Here is a 22634-nt window from a genome sequence, read left to right on the forward strand (position 1 = left end):
CATGATTGTATGAAAAAATTATATTAGTATTAATAATATACCAACAAGCAATTTTTGATTAAAATGTTTTGGAATAAATCATCTCAATACATTAACAATGGACTAATTGACACAGACATACACAGATACTCTAATAAATACCTACATGATTAGGTAGAAGTAAATAAAAGTAGATAAAAGTAGATTAATTTCATAAGACCTTCTAAAATAGATTCCTAAAAGCTTCATAGATGTTTCTTTGACTTTATAGATATATATATATATATATATATATATTTGTAGTTGATTTGTAGGTTAGAAACTTGGTCAACAAGTTAACCATGTATTGGTAGCTTGTGGAAGAAGTTTATTAAACGGCACACACATAAAAAAACTTGCCTTGTAAGTTTAGATATGTGTCTTGCAAAGTCAATACATTTTTGAGGTCTTATAGGACATTGCTACATAGCTGTTAGTTAAGAGTATATATGGAGGCAAGAGTGAAGCCTTCTTTACTCTTATCAATACTTTTCTAGTCCTTAGTCATGTTCCAAAACTTTCTAGTTTTTAAATTTTTGGCAATAGCCATTCTAATTCAATATTATTTCATTTTTGAATAACTTTCTAGTTCTTTTTAATGACTCAAAAATGTATTGAGGATTTCCTTTTTTTGAGATTGATGTCCTTGACACTAATTTTGCATCACATATCTGCAAAATAACATCCAATAATAGATTCAACTAAGTAGATTTTTTGTTCTAAGATCCTAAACTAAATTGCACAAAAAAGTTCTAACTCAACTCATCTCTTAAGTATGTAATTAAATTGCATGCCATTTTGGTATTAGTCAAAATGCAATATAAAAATTGTAGAGATAGTGTTGGTGATGAAAGTACACTCCACTTTTAAAGTAGATATAGGATAGCAGAAATATAGGATAGCAGAAATATAGGATAGCAGAAATAAGCATTCCAGAACTAGAACAGAGTTCAAAAAGTGTACTAAGGTTGCACTATTAGAAGGTTGTACAATTTTAGGCAAAAATCTAATGAAGAATTTCCTGTCATATGAAGACGTTACTCTTACAACTAAAAGTTGGCATAACCCCTCTGATGAACATCATGATCAAAAGCATCCTAAAATCCAAGTTTGATGTTTCAGACGAAGATGTGTCTGGATGTTGGAACAAATACGGTATCTTCTCAAGAGCTGAAAGGAACGGATCTACAATGACGTCCTAAATGGGTGGCGGAGCCATCAAATGTTCTTCCTTGGTATCCTGTCACAACCATTGAACACAGCAAAAATGTCTTGACAGTGGCAATACATGCACTAGAAATCACAAAACTAACTGCAAAAGTGTCAGGAATTTATTCGTGGTGTGAAACAAAGTCATGACGCAGGAGTTGCAGCGAAATCTTACGACGAAAACTTAAGATTCTTAGTTAATTTCATTGTCAGCATGTTTGCTAAGCACAAAGTTGCCTCCAACCTCCCTTGAAATGACCTACAGACTGCCCATATCATGAGAACATGGCTTATCCTTAAGGTTATGATTCGCAAGTTCTGCACGTTGCTTGGGTACAAGGTGTTGAAGTTGTTTGCAACAACACACTTCCACATCACAAAAGATCCGATTCTGATCCGATTGTCTCCAGCAAAGCCCAAGAACTATACTAATCATCACCATTCGGCATGCGCTTACTTGAGGCTGAAGCTGGAGCTGATGGAAGACCTAAATCTCCTAGAACTGGAGATTTGTCCATGAAATGCACGTAACACCAATGTCAGGCATCCTCGACAAGTCCATGACCTGAAATACCACCTCAGTAAATCTGCACAGTTTGTGAAAAATCAACAAACCTTCTGATGGAGTTCAAGGAAGCGCTACATCACAAACAAGAATTGTAAATTATTGTACGGGTACTGGGGGCGATAAAATTTACGTATTTCGTAGTAAAATTGTGGTGAAAGTATATAATGTAGCACTGATACATGTAAACCAAAACACCAAACTCCATGAGCACTATCCATTTAGTTTGTTGTTACCTACAAATTTTAACAAGTTGGAAATGGTTCGTATTGCACTCTATCGAAATAAACAAAGTCTGGTCTTGGATGGAACTGTAGGCTCATAAGAACCAAAGCCTAAACTAATCTGAGGAGCATAATTATAAAGGAATCACATGAAAACGTCTAATCCACCCCCTTGGAATTAATAGAACATGAAGAAAACGCCTACAACCCACATGAGAAATTTCTTGTGGTTAACATCTACAACCTGCATTAAGAATGTTGCATACAATCAGATTCACTCTCCATCTGGCTCCGCTGGCGTCTGCGAGGATTGGCCGAAGATTCGGGCAGAATGTGGGAAGCGGGAGCCATCGCCAAAATCCGGGTCTGCTGCCACGCGTGCAGCCAGGTCATTGAACAGCACAACCAAGTAGGCCTGCCATCAGCAGGACGCACCCATCCATTAGGGTATACCAGCCTATAACCGGACGAGAGACTAATACTGACAGGATCTATGCTGCTTTACTACAGTAAGTTCAAGTTGCGAGTACATAGTCTTAGCATTTTGATAACAGGGCACCAGAATTTTCCATCTCAAGAATTCTTCAAAACGTCTGAATAATGGTCATGTGATCAAGTCATATAAGTATTATATCTCATCCCATTCTCTATGCATATCAATGATAAAAGGCTTCAAACTACTGTCCGGATATAGGCCAATATACCCACAATTGTTCACACAAAACAGAAGAAACGAGTGCACCATAAAACAAGTACGTCTTACGAAAACCAAGCAACAAGCTCCAATATTCCTCTAAGCATGTGCGTCATAAGACTACGCAGGTTTCAGCAAACCCTGTGATAGCCAAATTCATACTGAAAAAAATGGTGTGTTCGCTTAAGACAAAGACAGCAAAACGAAGCATCTAGGCATGCTGGTGCTAAGATAAGCAGTTCATGCGACATTTTATTTCACTACTTCGTTACAAAATCAAAACCGTTCTATACCATACAGTCTACAAATTTAGGTCTCATGGTAAATCCGAGAAAACAGGAAAGTGGGGAAACATTCTCTTCCTCGATTAATAAAATATTCCTCGTATGGTAAGAATAAATCGTGCTTTTAATGGAAGAGCGATTGCCAACAAGGTTGTTTACGTTATTGACTGTTCACGTCCTACACCTTAAAACCCAAACAAAAATCGACAGAAAAACGATTGACAAGCATTCGCGTTCACGTTCAATAGAAAAAGAAATAAAATAGCTGCAGGTTGTATCACTCCACCTAGCTTTACGATGCAGGTTAAGAGTGCAGAGTGCAGCATGCAGACCGTACTGTCGTTTCATCGACATCATTAACAACTCGCAGACATTATTCAAACATACATACTCAAAGCTATCTCACCATTTAACCTCAAGGACAGACTATCCAATTAAGGGAAATGAAGCATTCGTTCTTCATCACGTCACACAATCAATTTTCAGAACTTTGCTGCTAGAGTATGGGGCAAAGCATGATGCAACACTCTAGCTGCTCGTTCATGTACCAGAATGTGAACGTGCAAACCAATCGCATTTTAACCGTAAGCCGAATGATTTGACTACGGTTCCTCGTCCAAGATGAAGATTTGACGTACCTCAGCAAGCCCGTCAACTCTTACTACTTGTTGAGCTAGATCATCTGCACCGACAGTTCCATTATTGCCTGAAATCTCTGCACTTGCAGCACCAGCCAGATCTCGAAGAAGAATTTCTGCCGATCCTCCATCCTCAAGATTTTCTGCTGCTGACTCCACTGCAGTCTGCATAACATCTCTCCAAAACATGTTACTAAATCATATAACCACTGTGTTTCACAATAATCAGTGACAAGATTGCGATAAATTTCAAGACGGCGGTTTTGACCGCTGAATATTAAGTAAAATTTCAAGCTAGCCACCTATATCATATAGATCTCAATTTCGGACACCGATTTCAACCTCTGCTGAAACGAAATATCATACGCAGTAAATGAACATAGCACATAATAGATAAGACATGAATCAGCTGAGCATCTCTAAATCTTGGTTAATTGAGAAAAGTCGGCTTCAGATAAGTCACAAACTTTTTGCCGTTTTGCAGCAGGCGTCCCACGACGGTAAACATCACTAAATGGACGCTGAGGAGGCATTGACTGTTGAGCCTCTTCATCAGCTGCAATTGTCTCAGTCCAATCAGCTACTTCCTCCTGCGATTACGTAACGAAAAAAGTGTTAAATACTTGGCTGTATTATGATAAAAAGACTTAGGCGGTTAACTTCCCACTAATTTCCACCCTTGGCTAGGTAGACAACCACGACTCACTATTCACTTATTGTGATTGCAGTGATCGGGTTTTACTCGGCAGTGGATTGAGCAAGGAAAACCGGGGACCTCGGTCGTGCAATGCTTATTACTACTGTAAAGTCACAGCTATGTTAAAGATAGTGAAGACACAAATTAACACTCATTGATGAGCATTATCGATTACCTGTGATAGAGCATCTTGCCATCTTTCAGTCTCAGATGGCTGAGAAGTGGTCCCCCTAGCTCCACCATCACTTGTTCTAGTACTAGTGCCTGCTACAGACCCAGGAAAAGATGCTGAAGATCCTCCGCCCAGCATTTGGGTAACTACAGGCATCATGTGTTGCAACATCCCTGACAAATCTAGGCCACCAGTTGCAGGTCCACGGTGTGCTCCATCCCCTCCATCACCATCACCAACCCCCTGCATGACTTGTTGGACAAGATTCTCCACGACAGGGCTCCTCATAAGTTGTCCTATAATACCTGGGCCCCCTTGCAGCCGATCACCACCTCCTACTGCTCTCACCAGATTGCCAAGGGAAGGCAAAGCGATGTTATTTCTTTGGTTTATTTCATCTGCCAAATCTCTTTGTGCTAAAAGGTTCTGCAAAGCGTCCTGCCCTGCTTGTCGCTGTTCATCTTGACTGGACTGTTGTGCCTGCCGCCGCCTTCTAACCTGCATACATCATGTGCTACTTGTCAGTTAGATAGAAAAAACTAAACCTATGAAAAGGTTTGCGCACGGCAGCAAAACTGTGCATGATTGGACAAACAACTCAGTTACAATGAGATTGAATTTGGAATAGTAAAGTTGTTGAAATCATCACGATCATCTGCTTCATTCTATGCTGATCCTAAAGATCATGCTACGCAAAAGAATCTCAAATCTCTTCGTATGAACACATTTTCCCGCGTTCGACCTCTCAGAATTTGACTTTCCTCCTTTCAACTCACGTAGACGTGAAAACTAACATATAGTGCAATTCTCTATCAAATCATCTAAGCTTCAGAACGGATCAACACTAGCTCACAAAGAAAAGCACCAGAGATATAAGAAACCGAGCGAGGAACTTTGTCACAGTCACTATTAACATAACTTTTCTATCAGAGTTCACGCTGGCGCGCACTGATCTGAAATTGCAGCACATGGCTACAAAAAACCATCACCTCCACATCAAACAACCAGAAATATGTGTTCACTCACCCTTGCAAGAGGCTGAAGACCCCCAAGCCCAAGTCCAATCGGTGCAGAGGCGGGTACATCCGAAGATCCCCCGCCAGGGCCACCACTAACACTCGCTCTTAACGCCTGTCCTTGAGGAGCAGAATGATCACTCGACCCTGGTCTCTCATCATCGCCGCTCACCTGATCAGTCACCATGCTCGTCACTCCAGATTCAAGAGTTGGCTCAACAACCCTCCCATTTGACAACTCTCTCTCAGCCTGGGTATCTTCTGTGAGCCCAGCATCAGTATCTGTTTCTCTTTCGGTTGCATCTGGTCTTTGCTGCTGCTGAGTTTCGGAATTGGGCTGCTAAACAAATCACGTCAAATTACTTCAAGTTTTTTCTCATCTACCACGTCATGAGCACCAGCAATCATGTAATCTTTGAAACTGTAGTGCACTACCCCACTCATATCTAGTAGCTGTGTCACTAGTCCATCATGCTTACGAGGTGCCTTTACCTTTAGTATCGAGCTCAAGGCTTTGCAATTAGTAACAACCATCGAGCGAGTCACTTCATAAACCACATAAACATAAGTTTTTGCATCCTCAACAAGGGGTGTAAGGATTGAACCTGCTGAAGTGATGTTGAAGCCCCTGGCTGTTGTAGTGCACCAGCTAAATGTTGCAACAGAGGTCCCAAAGAATTCATAAGATCTACAGCATCACCTTCACTTCCTGTTAACAAGCGAAAGGATCCCATGAAGATCTCAAGAGCCCATCTAGCCTGATCTTAGGCTACGTTCGTAGCTTAGACACGGAATAAACTAGTCAAAGGGACCAACTTAGAAGTATGTTAACTCCCGTTAACTTACCTTCCAAAGCCAATGAATTGAGACGTAAAAGAAGCTGATTATGTTGTTAATGTTAGAACTAGGTCTGTTTGACTTAAATATGTACAAATCACACAAGAGTAAAGCCTTAGATAAATACTGAAGGGAACAACAGAACCTTGGCGAGGCATGTCCAGAAAAGAAATTGCAAATAAAGGCAATTATTACCTTAACAGACCATATCACAAAGCTATATCGCAAAACTACATGTAAGCAGACACTAGAATCAAAGAAAAGGAAGAGCATACCTGGTGTATTGCGACTTGCTTGATCCGTTTGCCTGGACTGATCAGTGGATGTTGGTGGTACAGGATTCGCTGCAGCTGGAACAGGTGTATCATTTGGAGAATTAGAAACTGGCCGGACAAAAAATTGTTGTTGAAACCTCGAAACCAATGGATCCACAGTATTGCCAGAAGGAGGATGAACACCCCCACGAAAGCGAACAGGAACCACTCGCACAGCTCCAGTCTCATCAACAGTCATAAGAGCGCCTTGCATTCCAGAGGGGCCAGGAGGCGCGCTACCTGGAGCTTGATTGGCCCCGTCAGCAGCTTCATTTCTGGGGCGGTTCGGACGAGCAGATCCGCCCACATCATTAGGTGCCGCACCGCTTTGAGGTGCAATCAAATGGTCTGCCCGCTCTAAAAATTGCCGCAGAGTAGAGCCAGCGCCACCAGCAGGTATGCGAACAAGTTCTTCATGTGAGAATTGTCTCGGAGCAGAGTTAAGGGAGGAAGAGGGAACAGCAATAAGAGCTCCAGGATCGCTTGTATGGATATGTACGTGAATACTTCTAGAGACCCCAGGTACACCAGGTGATGGACCTAACGTACCAGGAGGTGATGGAAGAGCTGTTCCAACGGCCAATCCACCTGCTGTCTGTGGTGGTAAAGCCTGCAAAAGATGAACTAGTCAGATAAAAAAACTTTGTCTATAAACTAAGCCAGTATCCCATTGTCCTTATCCTTTCGCTCGATCCTTGAAACAAATCATCACTTACATTAATGAAATATAAACACACCAAATTCGTCGATTGAACAATCCCTTCCAGGATCTTTTAGTCATCACTTTAAAATGCAGTACAATTTCTTTTCCCATTCTTCGAATCCATGACTTACAAAATTGTGACGATGTGTGCGAGACAGATCAAAGACTTGTCGAAAAGAAGCAAGATTTGAACCCTGCAAGTTATACATTATTTAAGAAAAAAACAAGAAAAAACAGCCAAAGGCATGATAGTCCAAATAAGATGCTTCTGTGTCCGTATAGACTTCATAATGGCCATTTCAGCCACGAAAAGAACACAACTCAAATGGTAATCTCAAGCGGTAGATGTACAAACCTGAACCATCATCGGATTGGGTCCTGTGGGGGAGATGAAAATAGCTGGCCCGGAATTGACTACAGACTCGCTCTGGAACACAAAAGCAGAAGAGCCTCAACATTGCATCCAACCTTGGAACAGTTACCGATTTGCGAATAGAGACAGATCATACACGACAGTCTAGAAGACGCCTGTTCATACTGACTAAGAACAGATAAGACTACTCGAGTAAAAATATGTGCCGTAAGAATGTGAAGAAAACTTACAGGAGATTGACCCATACGGAGGGACAACGTAGCCCGGCCCAGCTCTAAAAGGAGAGCCCCTATCTGCTGCATTAAATTACCATCATGATATGCTGTGTGTTGTACATCTTCTCGTGCGGCAGCGTCCAACATCGTTGGCTCGTTTTCCAATCGACTGGCAAGACGCTGGCAAGAATAGTTTCAAGCAACTGAGAATCCGTAATTTTTATCGTAAAACATTCTAGAAAATACAAACGTGAAGATGTTAGTACACAAAAATTAATCAAAAGTAGACTACAGATCTAAGCAAATTTTACTAATCTAAACCGAAGGACATACGTCAACAGCAATGATGCAAGGAAAGTAATGAGTAAATAAAATGACAAGACTTACAGAAAGCGCAGAGCTAGCCTGGTCACGCAATAAATTATCCACTCGATTCACAAGGGCTCCTAAGGCAGCAGGTGAAGCTCCTCGTTGAGGTTCCTCTCCACTACGACGAACATCGGTAGCAGCCCTCACTTCCGTGCCGCCATTGTCACTAACATTGGAAGTTCGCGCCGACTCTGCGGCATTGCAAAAGAGTTCCGAAATTCTATCTCAAATAACCCAAAAGTCACAAATTCACGCAGATTAAAGGGTTTTCGCAAATACAAGTATATATACGTCAAATATACTAAAGACAACTGCAGCTACCGACCTGCACGTACAATCAAATTTCTCAAAACCCCAAAAGAATGAGCACATGATTTTAAAGATTTTAGTATAAACAAGCCCGATAAATCTTATATCCGGCAGTGGAAATAAAGTGTTCTCAAAATGCCTATGGATCTGATTACGAATACTGTAAGGACTGTTCAGGAACTGCAAAAGGGATTACCTTCTGAAGCAAAAGACTGCTCCAAACGGTCCAAGTACTGGGACATGGTTGTCAAAGCGTCAGGGACAACCTGAAAATAATTTAGAAGTAACAACGTACAAGGAATTATTGACTGCACCCAATCCCAACATGACAAGGTTTAATTGTCCAGAACAATAGACTCATAATTCCTCAGACTTCAAAGTGACTAATAATTATACGAAAAGGAATGCCACACGCATCTACTCCAACTACATTCCGGTCAAGCGAAACATATTAAATGGGCATATAAATGAAAAATGACACAGTTACAAAATGGATAGCTTACCACAGGAGCCTGAACCACACGAATAGGAGTTAGACCAGCACCTCCAGTAGTATTAGAAGGGATTCCATACAATGCGTCAATCTGCAATTCTAGCTCACGGACACCCGTGTCCTGGTCACTCGCACCATTTCTGTCGGGTGCACCGGCATGAACTCCTGTTGGGGTTGGTAACACCCCCTGCGATAGCACGCAGAAAAAAGTAAAAGCTAACGATTAAAAAATCACCCGAACTATAACAATCTACTCATCTTCAAATGTGGCTACAAAAATTAAGTCTATATGTTATACCCTGTATGGGCAGAAAATCGACGGCTTACATTTATCGACTACAAACACGAGCTGTCATTCATAAATGACAGTTACTGTGTTTAGCACGGTGTGAAACTTTCCAACGTTAAATCAGAAAAGGACCCGCAAGAAGTATGTCATTGTTCATCACAATCTTGTTGTCTAGCAAAGGACCACAGGTCTAAGAGGGAAGGACTTGAAAATTATGTGTTGACATCCTGAAAGCCACATGAAAAAACTTACTGTGGAAGAGTTGTTTCCTGTGCTGCCTTGCGAAGGAACATTACCGTGTAATCCGATTGAACTGATGACTGCATTTAAAATCTGCATTTAAGATCCAAAACTGTAAGCTTATCACCTCTTTGAAACACGATAACATAAAAAATTATGAAAATATTAACGTCTTTGGTGCTTCCAAAGCGAGAATCCGATCAGAAGGAGTGAAAAAGTACGAATAATGCAGAGACAGCCTTCAAGATGAAATACAATGAATAAAAACACCAGTTCTTGGACAGGAGAAAGTAAACTTATACAACCCCATTAGATTAAGCCAGTTCGAATATAGAAAACAAGAGCCCACAGCGGAGTGCATTAAAAAAAATAGATTAGTTTTTTTTAATAATTTAATTAGTTTAAACAGTAAAAGTAAAAAATAAAAACCATCATTCTTACGACCTACCCGATTCAAGTCAGGTAATTGCCCTTCACCATTATCTGGAAAGTTGATAGTTCCCATTAGAAGACTGTGTGAAACGTGACCAGACCTGTTCCCTGATGATGGCAAACCTGTTTCTCCCTGACCACCTGTAAGAAGAGCATTACTTGCATCAGCTTCCATCAACATATGGGCAGGAAATGAGGCTCGCTTCGTACTCTATTTCCCTGACATCCAGTATGCTGCAGTCCTGAAGTAGCAAGAAACTCCTACAACAACGGCTACAATGAATAAAGAATGAATAGGGGCTAACCTTCATTGCTAGCACTGCTTTGTCCAACTCCAGAAGAAGGTGGAGGTTGCCTAGCCACCAGATGTAACGTATGTCCATCCTCAACATCTGCAAATTTGAATTAGGGAAAATACTGTTGTACTGTACAGAACACCCCAATGACAATCTAGATGACGCTCATCATCATCATATCAGGTAGGAATCAATAAAAATTTAACCTAATGCTTCTACATGACCGAACACTTGACTAAGTGCCACGATTGAACAATAGTTTAGTACGGAGGTTACTTTAATAATGCTCAGAGGATGGAAGCGGAGTTCAATTTCTGGCCTGTGGTGCCTCTAGTGATAAGCCCTAAAAAGTTAAAGAGAAATCAATTTCTTTTTGATCAAAGTGGAATCATTCGCCAGCATAGCTGGCTTCTAATTAAAAAAATTGAGATGCCCAATGTAAGAAAATAGCACTCTAATATCACCATTGTAATTATAATACTAAAAATTTGACGAAGCTGCTACACTTTTGACTAGTAAACAAGGATACTGTAGGCGGATAACAACTGGTCGTCTTTCAAGACCTTTCCTCGGCAAATCAACCGTTGATTCTCCACGGGCACTCCAGAAACAGTGGCCAGCTGTTCCTTCAATGCAGGGACTGCCACCTGCAGTTCAATGAGGATCAAAATTACATCTCAAGAAGAAAAATAATCAGACATACGGGAGCAGGAAGCGGATAAATAAAAACGTCTTCTTTCACTGCCATAACACAGAGAATACGGGTATACGTTCCGTAGCAAAGAAAGAAGTAAACCCAATAAAACTGAACACGAACTTTGAACTGAGAACTTATTGGAAACAGAAAGTAGCCTAGAACAGCTCTTTTAGAGGACTCACATTTTTGTCCACACGCAACGTATAACTTTGTGAATCCAAAGTTTTGATTCTAATCTCCACAGTTTCTCCTACGCCAGCCTCCGACTCGGGGACTGCTCCTGAACCACTGCTGCCTTCATGGTTCGCCTCCATGGCTCTTTAACGCAATCACCAACAGAGGAAAGGCAAGTCAAGTGAAACAGTTGATTGTGTGAGTAGACACCATAATAGGATGAAAAATCCAATTATGTAGACTAACCTGATTCATCAACCAAGTTTTGCGAAAGTAACTCCTGTGTCCAATGTATTGGACATTCCCTACGTAAGTAAACTGACTGAAATTAGGTAAAGCAGAAGCTATATTTTGAGAACTGAGGAGTTACATATCAGTGACGTGGACAATCCAAAGGTCACCAGTCGCAACGAAGAAAACTCCTAGAAAAACGCCTTGTAATACTCTAACACGACTTTACGTACGACTTTCCTCCTCGCAAATCATAAACATGGAGAAAAACTACCAAATTAAAGAGCAAAAGACTCAAAAATAAATTGCAGGTGAACTCAGTGGAATAGAGGAATCCAACACGGTTGCTGAAGTTTAATTATTAGATTCGTCATTTTTTCTAAGCTCAACCTTACTTTGTTGTTCTGAAGTAACGCATAAACCAATATAATCCAAACCAAGGTAACAAGAAGCATTACGGTTGCCTTTGATCTTCAACCCCGAGTCAGAAAATTCGGGATACGAGGAGTTAAAGCAATCGCCTGCCTCTCACAAGCAAATTGAAGCTGAAAATGCTGTAAAGCTGATTGAATAGGAATGATTCGGTACACTGCTCAATTTTTATTAAATTAACCCTGTGAGGAAGCCACCTGAGATGTTCTTGTGTCTTCACGATCAGCGGGCACCGTCGCCCTGAACAAAACTTCCAGCAAGAACCGACCCCTCTCAAATTCGTGGACACTTTCACCGGGCGAAATCTCAAACCCTAGGTTGACAAAAAAGAAACTAACTAGGCAACACAAATAAATCCAACGATTTGACGTTCGGCTGGTTCCCACTGACACGCCAATGACTTAACCTAAATTGAGCCCTACATAACTGGAAAGACAAGGAGTCTACAGGCTATGAAGATGGAGCCATTTCTTAAACCATCCGACGCCCGAGTGGGGAAAGAAACAATTCTGAACAATTCTGAAGTACATTATCCGTCTGTTCGCACACGGTGTAGTGCGTGCAAACCGAGACCTCCCAGAAGTAAAATCGCCCGAGGCTTAACTTAACCCACTACATGGAACGCCACGCCAGCAAGCCAATTCGCAATTACGAAGCGCAAACACTCAGCCCTAAATAAATACGACAATCTCTCACAGTCTAGATCACACAGCATGTGACTTGATCCGAATCACGTCGGTGCCAGACAAGTCCCAGAAAACAAAAAAAACAAAAAAACAAACCCAAACACAAACAAAACGACCAGGAGACATACCTCATACCTGCTTCCTACATGCAACGTGAGAGGCGATGGTGTAGAGCTGTTCGTTCAAAGCGGAATCCTCCTCCGACAGGGAAAGAAGTAAGAGGGATGGAGGGAAAGGGGAGGGAGCACCGCAGTATAAAAATCGGGTGTTCTAGAAGCAAGGAGGAGGACGAAGAAGAAGAAGAGGTGCCGAGGTGAGGACGAAACACGGAAGGAAGGAAAGCAGGAGGGTGTTGTTGCATCCCTGTCATCCAGTCTCCCTACTGTGAGACAGAACCCACAACGTCGAGGAGCACACCAACCAACGAACCAGCCAACGAACGTGAGCCTGGTTCTGCGGATCTGTGTGTTCTTCTCTCTAGTTCCGGCAGCTTCTGGAATATATATGTTGCACGCTTCGTCATAAATAGTATTGTTGACTTGGATCTAATGAAGGGAGCTTGTCATCAGTGCCAGCTATCCTCTTTCGATGTGGACTTCAGATTGACTTAGACGAATTCAGGGTTCGTGGCCTCAAAAATTTGTCATTCCAAACCTGTTGAGTTTTACATTCAAGGAGATTTGAAGCTATGAAGTTACTCCGCTAATGTACAAAATCAACATGTTGCAAATTGTGGATATGCAAAGCAGACGTCTCTGACAAGTTAAAAATCATTTTTATCTCATTTTCGTTACAAAAATCATCATTTTTACATTCTTCGACCGTGCCATTTTTTTTTTAATACATGTAGTTCACAACTATCATATTTAAAAAAAAAAAATTAAAAAATAATGTTTGTGAAAAAACTTTTTTTTTCCCTTCCCAACTTGAAGAAAAAGCCTGAATACGTCTACCGTATCGGAATAAAACAAGTAGATTTTAGCATCGTTGGTTTCTCAACAAAATGTTTTTCAGATTCACAAATTTCTCAACAACAGTCTCTTATGATCCACCCATTGGATGGTGCTTACTTTTGGTTCAATTATGACAAGCTCCGGGTTCAGTACATTTAATAGTCATTCTCACGACCCCCCCCCCCTCGTAGTTCAATCCTCTCCTGTACTTCAATTTGCTACTCCACTAACAGACGCCACAGGACGTCACAAGACGTAAATGGGAAAGATGAGCTCGTTTGAGGTTGTCCGGGATCAAGGCTATGAGACACTTAAGCACCAAGGGTAGCAATATAAAATGCACAGTATCTTCCGCAATAAATAATATCAAACTGATTGTTCCTTCTACAGGAACTGCTGTGGTTTCAAGCAAGATGCACACAATATCCTCCAATATCTCAAAACATTCGGAAAACCATACTAACGCATGCACAATCACAACAAAGCTGAGCAACACACGCAACTCCCAAACAACTACGAGGGGAAAGGACAAGAAAAAACGCCCAGGTCTACTTGGAAGGAAAGAAAAACCTTCCCACATTACATGTGATACACCTTACGTGCACCTGTTTGTGCACAGAGTTTAATTATTTGAGATCTGCACTTCAATAAATAAATCTCTTAATGGCGATAAGGAAATATACCTGCATTCTATTTACTATGAACACAATGACCTAAGCCGCAAATGATTTTCCGCAACCACAGGTTGATGATGCATTCGGATTACTAAAAGCGAAGCCTCCTCCAATTAGAGCGTCGCTGTAGTCCAACTGCATCCCATACAGGAACAACAGGCTCTTGGGATCGCATACTGAAAAACAGCAACACAGACGTCAGTATCCATGTGATTTCGTTTAAACAACACGTAAAAACACGCGATTCCAAAAACAGGAGAATGTACGCTACAGCACACATTTAATCCTAAAATGTTTCAAAGTTTGGATGAATATCTGCTCAAGAACAAGCAGTGGGACTTTATCTGAAAGAGGGAATAGCGGTGATCCAAGGAGCAACAAGGCATACCCATTTTAAAACTCTCGTAATCGATAATTGAATCATCTGATCGAACGTTAGAAGTCTCTTCAAAGTCCATCACGTACGACATCCCTGAGCAACCACCCTGTCGAACTCCCACACGTAGACACAATTCCTTGTCTTGACTGGCCCTTAATTTCTTCAGATGACTCAATGCTTTCTCGGTAAGCGTGATTGCAGGCGCAACACCAGACAGTGAGGCAGTCCCTGCGAGCAAATGATGATATGAGCAATCGTGTAACTGGTTAGCAAGGTGGAAGAAACTATCACTGCCATATGACCATGAAATGTGTGCACCAACCCACTAAGATTGAAAACACAAGAAAAAACCTGAATAAAAATTATTCCAAACTCATAAACAGATCAGATTGTATTTACAATGCCAACAAACTACACATTCCACTACAATACGTAACTCATTGATAATCCTACAAAACCCTAAATGTATGTATCATCGATGTTAAGGAACTGAAGGTCCACGGAGGCGTACATATTTACTCGTACACTTTCCCCAAACCATGTCACAACACAATCCTTATTAACTTTTCCAACACATTCTTTCCTAGTGGTTGGTGTGTCAACGCCAACTCCAAAACAATTGGTAGCTTGAAACTCCAACAAATCTATCGACTCTCCTCCATTTTCCAAACCAGTACGTGGGACACCAAGAAAAAAGACAATCCACACCTCAATTGTGATCAAACCCGGACAGGAAACCTGACCTAACCAGAACTGGCTCCCCACCAAATCCAACCATGCGAATCCAAACCCACGAAAGGCGTTCGACCTACAAATTGAACACACCCAGAAAATAAATAAATAAAATAAAATAAAATAAAAACTAACCAGGTTCCGCAGCTTGAACGAAGAATAGGTTGCGCTTCTTGCGCGAGGTCATCATAGCCACCGATGCAGAAGGAATGGCGAGGATCACCCTACAAGAGGCTGGTTGGGGCTGGGCCACCCTCGCAGCGGCAGCAGACGAAGCCCAGGTGGTCGTCAGCATGGTCGACGCAAGAGCTGCCATCGGGCAATAGAATCACGCAGCAATTGAGGGCTGCGCTGTTGTGCTCCGTAAGTCCGCGTGGATGATTCACACGACGAAGTTCTTCGGGTGAAACCTATCGACCAAATGGTGCTGCTATTACAACATGGGAAGAAGAAGACGAAGAAGAAGAAGATATGGGGTACCCCACCAACACTCCCCATTCGCTGAACCCCACCTTCCCAAATCCTTGGGTCCACGTCCACTTCCACTCTCGACGGGTCGCTATATATATATATATATTTTTCAATAAATCACGGGTTCATGGGAACCCGTCATCACTACATAGTTACAAGTGTTTGCTGATTTGTATGCATTCGTTAATTTGAGGACGAAACCTGAAATAGTAGGTCGAAGAACCCTGAGTTATTTGGTGCAATGAGTTTGAGTTACGCCATAGCAATGTGTTGAATGAATATGTATACATATATATTGTCGTGATGTAGCATCATCTATTTGGGGAGTAATGAATATGTAAAGAAAGAGGAATAGTAAGGTTTAGTTGTGATCTTACATTCAGGGTTTCGTTTCAATTTTTGATATTTGGCTTTGATTCGAATAAAAAAGGCTGGAATTTGATTAAAATGAGGTTACTTGCGTTGAAGGGGTTTAAGATACACAAAGTTCTGAGGTCGAAGCAAACCCCCCTATCGCCGTGGATGAACGAGAACAACAACAACAACAAGCATGGATGGATGAATGAGGCGAGTCCCTCATGTCGCACAGTGGCGATCCCGAGTTTCGTCTTCGTTGCCTGCGCTCCTCGCCGAATCGCGAGTTCGACCCTGTTGCGCATGAATCCGCGTTGGAGCCCCTCGATCTGTCGAAGGCTTGTAGGAATCTAGGCTTTACAGCAGCTGGGTTGCGTTGCATTGCGCCATTGTCGCAGAATTGGTGGTGGGTGGACGAAGATGAGCGCGACCAGAGCGTGAGGAAACAGGTAGAGGTGCTTTTGTATCATGGCGGATAAGCCCGCGCGGGCGCTCGTTTGCTACGGCGATGGCCTCATGCCTGCCGTGAAACCTCATCACGCGCATCTTCATCAGCTGGCTGTGTCGGGATCCTGTGGCTTTTTGGCCTTGCGATCCCTTCCGGATGACGAGTCTCGCCCTGTTTTGGAGCTGGCGCAGCTGCTTGATGTTTATGATGTGTACTCGGAGACGGCGTGTAAGGAGGATCTTGCCTCAGGGAATGGCAGTGCGGGCGCTGAGTTGAGACAGGATGATTTGTTGCCGAGTATGGCAGAGAGGTTTATGGGTACGAAGGCCACGTTTATTGCAAATTCCAAGTCTGCTGTGGCGTTGGGTCGGCGATGTGGATTTGCCACGGACTGTCTTGCAGAGGACGGCAGTAGCAGCTTGCCTGATGCTAGTGCTACGGCATCGAAAGCTCTAGGGTTGTTGGGATTTGATGAATCGAGCGACGCGAAGGAGATGAACGAGTTAGTGTTTTTGCATCTGGATGCGGATAATGGGACCTCTGCCGAATGCGGGATAGAATTTTTGGACTCCTTGGTTGGTTCTGTACAGGACGCATCGAAAGAAGGGACGAGCGCATATGGTCGTCTTTTTTTTGTGGTAGTATTAGGGTACGGGGATGCCAAGGCTAATCTAGGAGACGCTGTTCCAAGCATTAAATCCAAAGAGAAGTTATCAGTTGAGCTCGCATCTCTGCGGCCGCGCCAGAGCTATACCATGAAAACGGGAAAACCCGTGGAAGGAGTCAGGGAGGAGTATCCGTTATTGGCTGTGTACAACCAAGTGGCGGTGACTCGTCGTGATGAAGTCGAACGCTTCATGTTTGAGGACTTCCAGAACCGGGCAGGAAACCTTGCGATGCTGGTGGATCGGTTTCTTTACGAAGTGGCGTTCAAGTTGTGGAAGGCGCCGAAATATGGAGCTTGAATTACATAAAGGACATGAAGTGTTAGATGAAATTGTTTATCAACTGATTCGAACAGCTGAGAGTCTTCCAATGGAAGTTGGACCGATCTGATCGATTCTTCATTATCTCCACAGCTTTGTTACTGTACTTGGAGTACATGATTGTACTAAATCAGTCAAGATTATGCACAAACCGATTGAGTTTACCGCTTGATTCAATTTTGTACAAGTTTGTATGACGATGTCTCTTGAGTTGCTTCAAGTCAAAGATTGGCATGGTTTCTGTCAATTCTGGATTGCTCTGTCTTCGAAGAGCCACTGTCTTTGCACATTGTCTCAAACACTTGGGAATTGGGTAAGATGTAATAGCTCGATGCCGCACAATTATGCTGGTGTAGCAGTTTTGTATTTTTTTTCCATTCTTTGGTTTTTTGTTTGTGTTGGATGCACATGTCGACACAACTTCTGAGGATTTTCTAATGCACACAATTGTCACGAGGCGTTCACTTGTATTCTACCTAGCTCATAAAAGTGTAGGCACCAGAGATTTAGCACACACAACCGTAAATCTTCACACAGAGGGTTGAGGGTAAATTATCCATTTGCGTGCCATTGCACACTATTGGCCGTTCGGCAGAGTTAAAAATTGCTTCACTTAAGGGTAAACCAGACCTAGATTACGGGGATGATAGCAAAACTCTTGGGTCAATCAAAGTCAGTGCTTCACATGATTGCAGGCGGCCATACGAACGCAAGTCACTGTGGCTGGATTAGATTCTGGAGGTTCTGCAGGTGTTGAAGCGATGTCACCGGAAACCGGAGCACACTCATTAAAGGCTACTCGAAGGTAGGATCTTGACATACTGATACCACAATTTTTTTACATCTCCCTGCTGATTGCCAGCGATCTCGCTCTAGTTTTTGCACTATACAAGAACTGCCCGCTTTGCTTTGTTAACTTCAGAATAACACTGTGGTAGCTGCATCTAATTTAATATAAATTGAAACCTAAAAAAATTCTCTGCAGGGTGACTTCCCACAGATCCAAAGCGACACATAAACCATCCTACTCTGGCATCATGGATCAGGACACACTGGATACAACAAACTGCATGGTCTCTCGAGACCTTGCATGGCAGCAGGGATTCTGAACATTCCAGCACACAGAGGTTTGTGATTGCTGTCAAAAGCAAGAACAAACTCAAGCAGTCTCCTCAAAACATACTGGCAGTAATGTTGACGATATCGACAAACCGCCCTTGTGTCTAGGATTACAGCCTATGCCCGGCATATACTACCCGTCTGGTATGAACCCATACACAGCATATTGGTCCAGTCTTGATAATCACATCTTGTATAAGACACAAGAACTCTTACTTCCTCGGCAGTAAAGACAGAACTCCTGTAGGGGAGACACCGAGTTACTTGAGATTAGTCATTGTGTTCTTTCGTGTCACTGTGAATACCTTGAGTAGTGCAGTTGTGGTCAACATTGCGTGGTTGTAGTCAACATGGTATCAGAGCGGACAGCACAGTAGAGAGAGCGTCACTAAGAGAACTGATCATACGAAGAGGAATGGGAACGATGGATATAGTGATAGCACTGTCAAATATGCTTGCGGGACCAGAAAACTACAAATTGTGCAGGAGCACGATTTAGAGTGTACTAGAGAGAGAAGACTTGTGGGAGGTAGTGCCTCCAAATGACACAACTCCACAGGTACAAAACACAAGGACAACTACATTCGACAACAAGGCTTCATCGAACACACATCAACGATAGAATAGGATCTACAGGAAACGAATGCACTTGACGATGTAAACACCAACTCAAACACCTCAAGAAGAAGAAAACCTCAGGAGAAGGAGAACAAGAGCGATGGGCTTCATCAGACTCGATAACTGACATGATAAAGCCATACATCCTAACCATAACGGATCCTACAATTGTTTAGAAAACTCTTGCTAATCTTTATTCAACGCACACCATCGCGGATATTATGAAAATTCTTGATAAATGGGAGAACTTCCAGATGACGGATGGAATGTCAATGTCTGTATTTATGCAATATGTGTATGACCCTCTTGAACGATCTGAGAGAGATTAATTAACTACCATCCGATATAGTGGTAGTTCATTAAGTATTGAAAAACCTTCTTGCAAAGTTTGAAACATTTGTAAGAATACTGCAATCGAAGAAGGTGACTCCGACTTCAGCAAGCTTGACAAGCCGATTACATATGGAAGAGATCAAGATAAAGTTACGCGCAAAATAGAATGAAGAAGCACACTTATTGAAATTTAGAAACAACATTGAAGATAGGCATCGAATAACACTTGGATACTAAGCGTCGAGCTCATCCAACATTTTTATCGCACGATGACACCTCAGAACAAACTGCAATTTAAATCAACTTCAGAGCGGCGAGGAGAACAGTTGTCACCGGTGTGGCAAACTGGGACACATTGCCCAATTTTGTTGATCATAGGAACTGAATACGTATCAAACCAGGGTAAACAGTGGAAAAGAAACAGTGAGCAGTCACTTTCAACACCGGATGAGATCCAGAAAGCTCTACAAGTACTCTATGTGGCCTTGACACACAACAAATGAGTGGATCATCAACAATGGCGCATCGAGACACTTTTTTGAAGATCAGAATGATTTTTCAAAAATAGAAACTCCTTCTCATCGTAGCACAGTGACCATAGCGGATGGAAAAACACTCAGTGTAAGGGGGCAAGGAAATGTCAAAATTGTGGTTCAAAATAATGCAATAAATTGCCTTTGCGTCATTATTTATGTACCAGATTTAAGATAAAAATTACTATCTGTAGGTGAATATGTACAAAATACAAACCAACTATTGATTTTTGGGAAAGAACATTAATCCGATCAAGTCCACCAAAAATTGTAAAACTAGGCTACTGGGACAAGAGATCCCGATTATACAAACTCAACATGGATACGAACTCAGCCTCAATTGTATCAGCAAGTTTGAAAAACCGACGGCACCATTTATCAGCGCAAAAAATCTACACTCAAATAAAATTCAGATTAGGCATCACAAGAATGCAATGCCGTCTCCAGAACAACTCATCTACCTGTGGAACAGCCGCCTAGGCCATACGAATCAATCAACAATGCATTTGATTAAATCGAAGCACACACCAACGTCGATAGTGTGCCAATATTGCCTTGAGAGAAAACAGACACGCGAATCCATGCCCAAATTTGGAGCTAGCAGATTTGACGACAAAATTTTACTTCTACATTTCTAAATAGAATTTTAGAATAGAATAGATGTTCTATAAATTAGAATAGAATAGAATAGAAAAGAATTCTATTCAACTCTATTTTGTGTTTTAGAATAAAATAAATTTTACTTTTAAATTTCTATTCTAAAACATATGCTTTTGTTAAATTACAATGGTCAATAAAAATAAAAATTAACCAGCCAAAATTTTATCTCATTGGCCTTTACAAACAATTTATCATACAATAATATAACAATGTCAGTCTTGGTTGTAATATTGAAATTTGACATCAATATTCTAAATTATATTTTTATTGTTAAAAGCCATTTCAATATTTTATTACTTTAAGTAAGTATAGAAATTGATATCATTATAACAAACAGCAATATCACATTATTCAAGATAAAAATATTCCAATCATTAAATAATAGTAAGTTCTTGCTTATTTGAGCAAAGTTTAGTTTAAAATTACGAAATGTATTTAAAATAGATATTATATACTTATTTTCATACATATCAAAATTACTTTAGTAAATAGATATAGAAGTAGATAAAAATAAGCTAGGTGGATAATATCTCCTTCAAAAGACATCAATAAAACTTTGTGAATATGAATTGAATCTTCAAGTATCCTTTTATGAAGTATGTGGTAATAAAATTTCTTTGTAGATAATTTTTGCATTTAAAAGAGTATTATGCAAGCAAACTATTATTTGGATACTTAGCCAATAAGCATCATAGTCTTACAAAACTTCTAACTAGCCATTTTGTTTGCTAGTATAGGCAAAAAAAAGACTAAAGCCATTTTCAATTTTGTTAATATTTTTTATATTCTATTCTCAATTCAAGACTTTTTAATTCATTTGTATTTAAAAATAGTCATTCCAATATATATATATATATATATATATATAGATATATATTGTATATGAATGTATTATCTTTTAACAAGAAAATTTAAGATTAATATTTTAAATAATTCTTTGCAAGTGTAAAAGATTTTTTATTTTTATTTTTAATTATAAGAATTAAATAATATAAAAATTAAAAATATATTTAACTATAATTTGATAATAATATTTATTATAAAAATTTCTAAAAATTAAAAATTATATTGAGATTCAAATATAATATTAATTAATTGCAATATTTTTATCAAAAAAATTATAAGTATATATATGTATATATATATGTATATATATATATATATATATATATATATATAATAAATTATGAATAAAAAATCTGTAGTTAAATTAACACCTATCATAAAAAATTCCAATTAAATATTAAAAAAATATTTTAATAAAATATATATATTTTAAAAAATAGTAGAAATATTTATTTAATCAATACTATTAAAAACATATTTATTCACAAATTATATTTGATATGCATAAAAATAGCCCATCAAAAAAATTATTAAATATAGAAAAGATATTAAAATTTAGTATTTTAAATTCTAAAAATTATAGCACTCAGACTATTGAAAATACCTATGTTGATTAGATCAATTAAATGTTCGATCAAAAATTTACTAATAGTTAGATATAGAAAATAATTTTAAATTAATTTATCATTTTTATTTATATTTGGATTAAATTTATATTGATTTGATTTCACAAATAAGTTATAAATATTTTTAATCTTGTAATAGATAATTTTTTATTTTTTATTTTTTATATATGAACCAACTATTAATGAAAATATATAAGATTAAATGGTTAGAAATTTTATTATTTTAGGAGTTATAATTGCCTTATGTAATATAAAATATCAGTATTTAGTTATAAAATCAATATTTAAACTATCC

General features: G+C 40.0%; 3 protein-coding genes across 38 annotated transcripts; 1 reads left to right on the plus strand and 2 right to left on the minus strand.

Annotated features, from left to right (window-relative positions):
• Positions 1-967: 967 nt before the first annotated feature.
• Positions 968-13067, minus strand: LOC112283865 (uncharacterized). 36 transcript variants are annotated; one of them, XR_016504854.1, is made up of 22 exons: positions 12736-13067; positions 11267-11402; positions 10917-11034; positions 10397-10483; positions 10108-10232; positions 9672-9752; positions 9141-9317; positions 8834-8903; positions 8347-8519; positions 7975-8139; positions 7727-7798; positions 7503-7565; positions 6909-7278; positions 6630-6704; positions 6123-6226; positions 5528-5854; positions 4505-4999; positions 4100-4222; positions 3633-3797; positions 2261-2382; positions 1685-1792; positions 968-1258 (listed from the first exon to the last, which is right to left on the minus strand). XR_016504854.1 is itself a non-coding variant. In XM_090253271.1 (21 exons), the coding sequence occupies exons 1-21, from the start codon at positions 12738-12740 to the stop codon at positions 2266-2268; spliced, it is 2838 nt and encodes a 945-aa protein (XP_090109397.1). In that variant the 5' UTR covers positions 12741-13067; the 3' UTR covers positions 1929-2265. The 36 variants fall into 36 exon arrangements, 31 of the variants coding, with proteins under 31 accessions (XP_090109345.1, XP_090109397.1, XP_090109396.1 ...); XR_012218285.2 differs by having other exon boundaries at positions 5528-5857; positions 6630-7278; XR_016504811.1 differs by having other exon boundaries at positions 1685-1814; positions 5528-5857; positions 6630-7278.
• Positions 13068-14086: 1019 nt separating this feature from the next.
• Positions 14087-15774, minus strand: LOC112283922 (uncharacterized). The gene is made up of 3 exons (XM_024523329.3): positions 15481-15774; positions 14623-14841; positions 14087-14410 (listed from the first exon to the last, which is right to left on the minus strand). Exons 1-3 carry the CDS (start codon positions 15659-15661, stop codon positions 14274-14276), a joined length of 537 nt encoding a protein of 178 aa, XP_024379097.1. The 5' UTR covers positions 15662-15774; the 3' UTR covers positions 14087-14273.
• Positions 15775-16412: 638 nt separating this feature from the next.
• Positions 16413-17781, plus strand: LOC112283918 (uncharacterized). The gene has a single exon (XM_024523316.3). It carries the CDS (start codon positions 16639-16641, stop codon positions 17581-17583), a length of 945 nt encoding a protein of 314 aa, XP_024379084.1. The 5' UTR covers positions 16413-16638; the 3' UTR covers positions 17584-17781.
• The last annotated feature ends 4853 nt before the right edge of the window (positions 17782-22634 follow it).

The sequence above is a fragment of the Physcomitrium patens genome, chromosome 1, assembly GCF_059467195.1.
Source record: "Physcomitrium patens ecotype Gransden chromosome 1, ASM5946719v1, whole genome shotgun sequence".
NCBI lineage: Eukaryota > Viridiplantae > Streptophyta > Bryopsida > Funariales > Funariaceae > Physcomitrium > Physcomitrium patens.

Bases quoted from the DNA above. Each gene is read 5' to 3' on its own strand.
- LOC112283922 (XM_024523329.3), bottom strand. From the start codon at position 15,661: ATGGCAGCTCTTGCGTCGACCATGCTGACGACCACCTGGGCTTCGTCT. The intron at 14,842-15,480 runs GTTAGTTTTTAT...ATTTGCTCGCAG, and splicing joins CGTTCAAGCTGCGGAACCTG to GGACTGCCTCACTGTCTGGT. The intron at 14,411-14,622 runs GTATGCCTTGTT...GCTGTTTTTCAG, and splicing joins TTACGAGAGTTTTAAAATGG to TATGCGATCCCAAGAGCCTG.
- LOC112283918 (XM_024523316.3), top strand. From the start codon at position 16,639: ATGGCGGATAAGCCCGCGCGGGCGCTCGTTTGCTACGGCGATGGCCTC.
- LOC112283865 (XM_024523260.3), bottom strand. The intron at 7,566-7,726 runs GTTTGTACATCT...TATAACTTGCAG, and splicing joins CCAATCCGATGATGGTTCAG to GGTTCAAATCTTGCTTCTTT. The intron at 4,223-4,504 runs GTAATCGATAAT...ACGTAATCGCAG, and splicing joins GGCAAGATGCTCTATCACAG to GAGGAAGTAGCTGATTGGAC.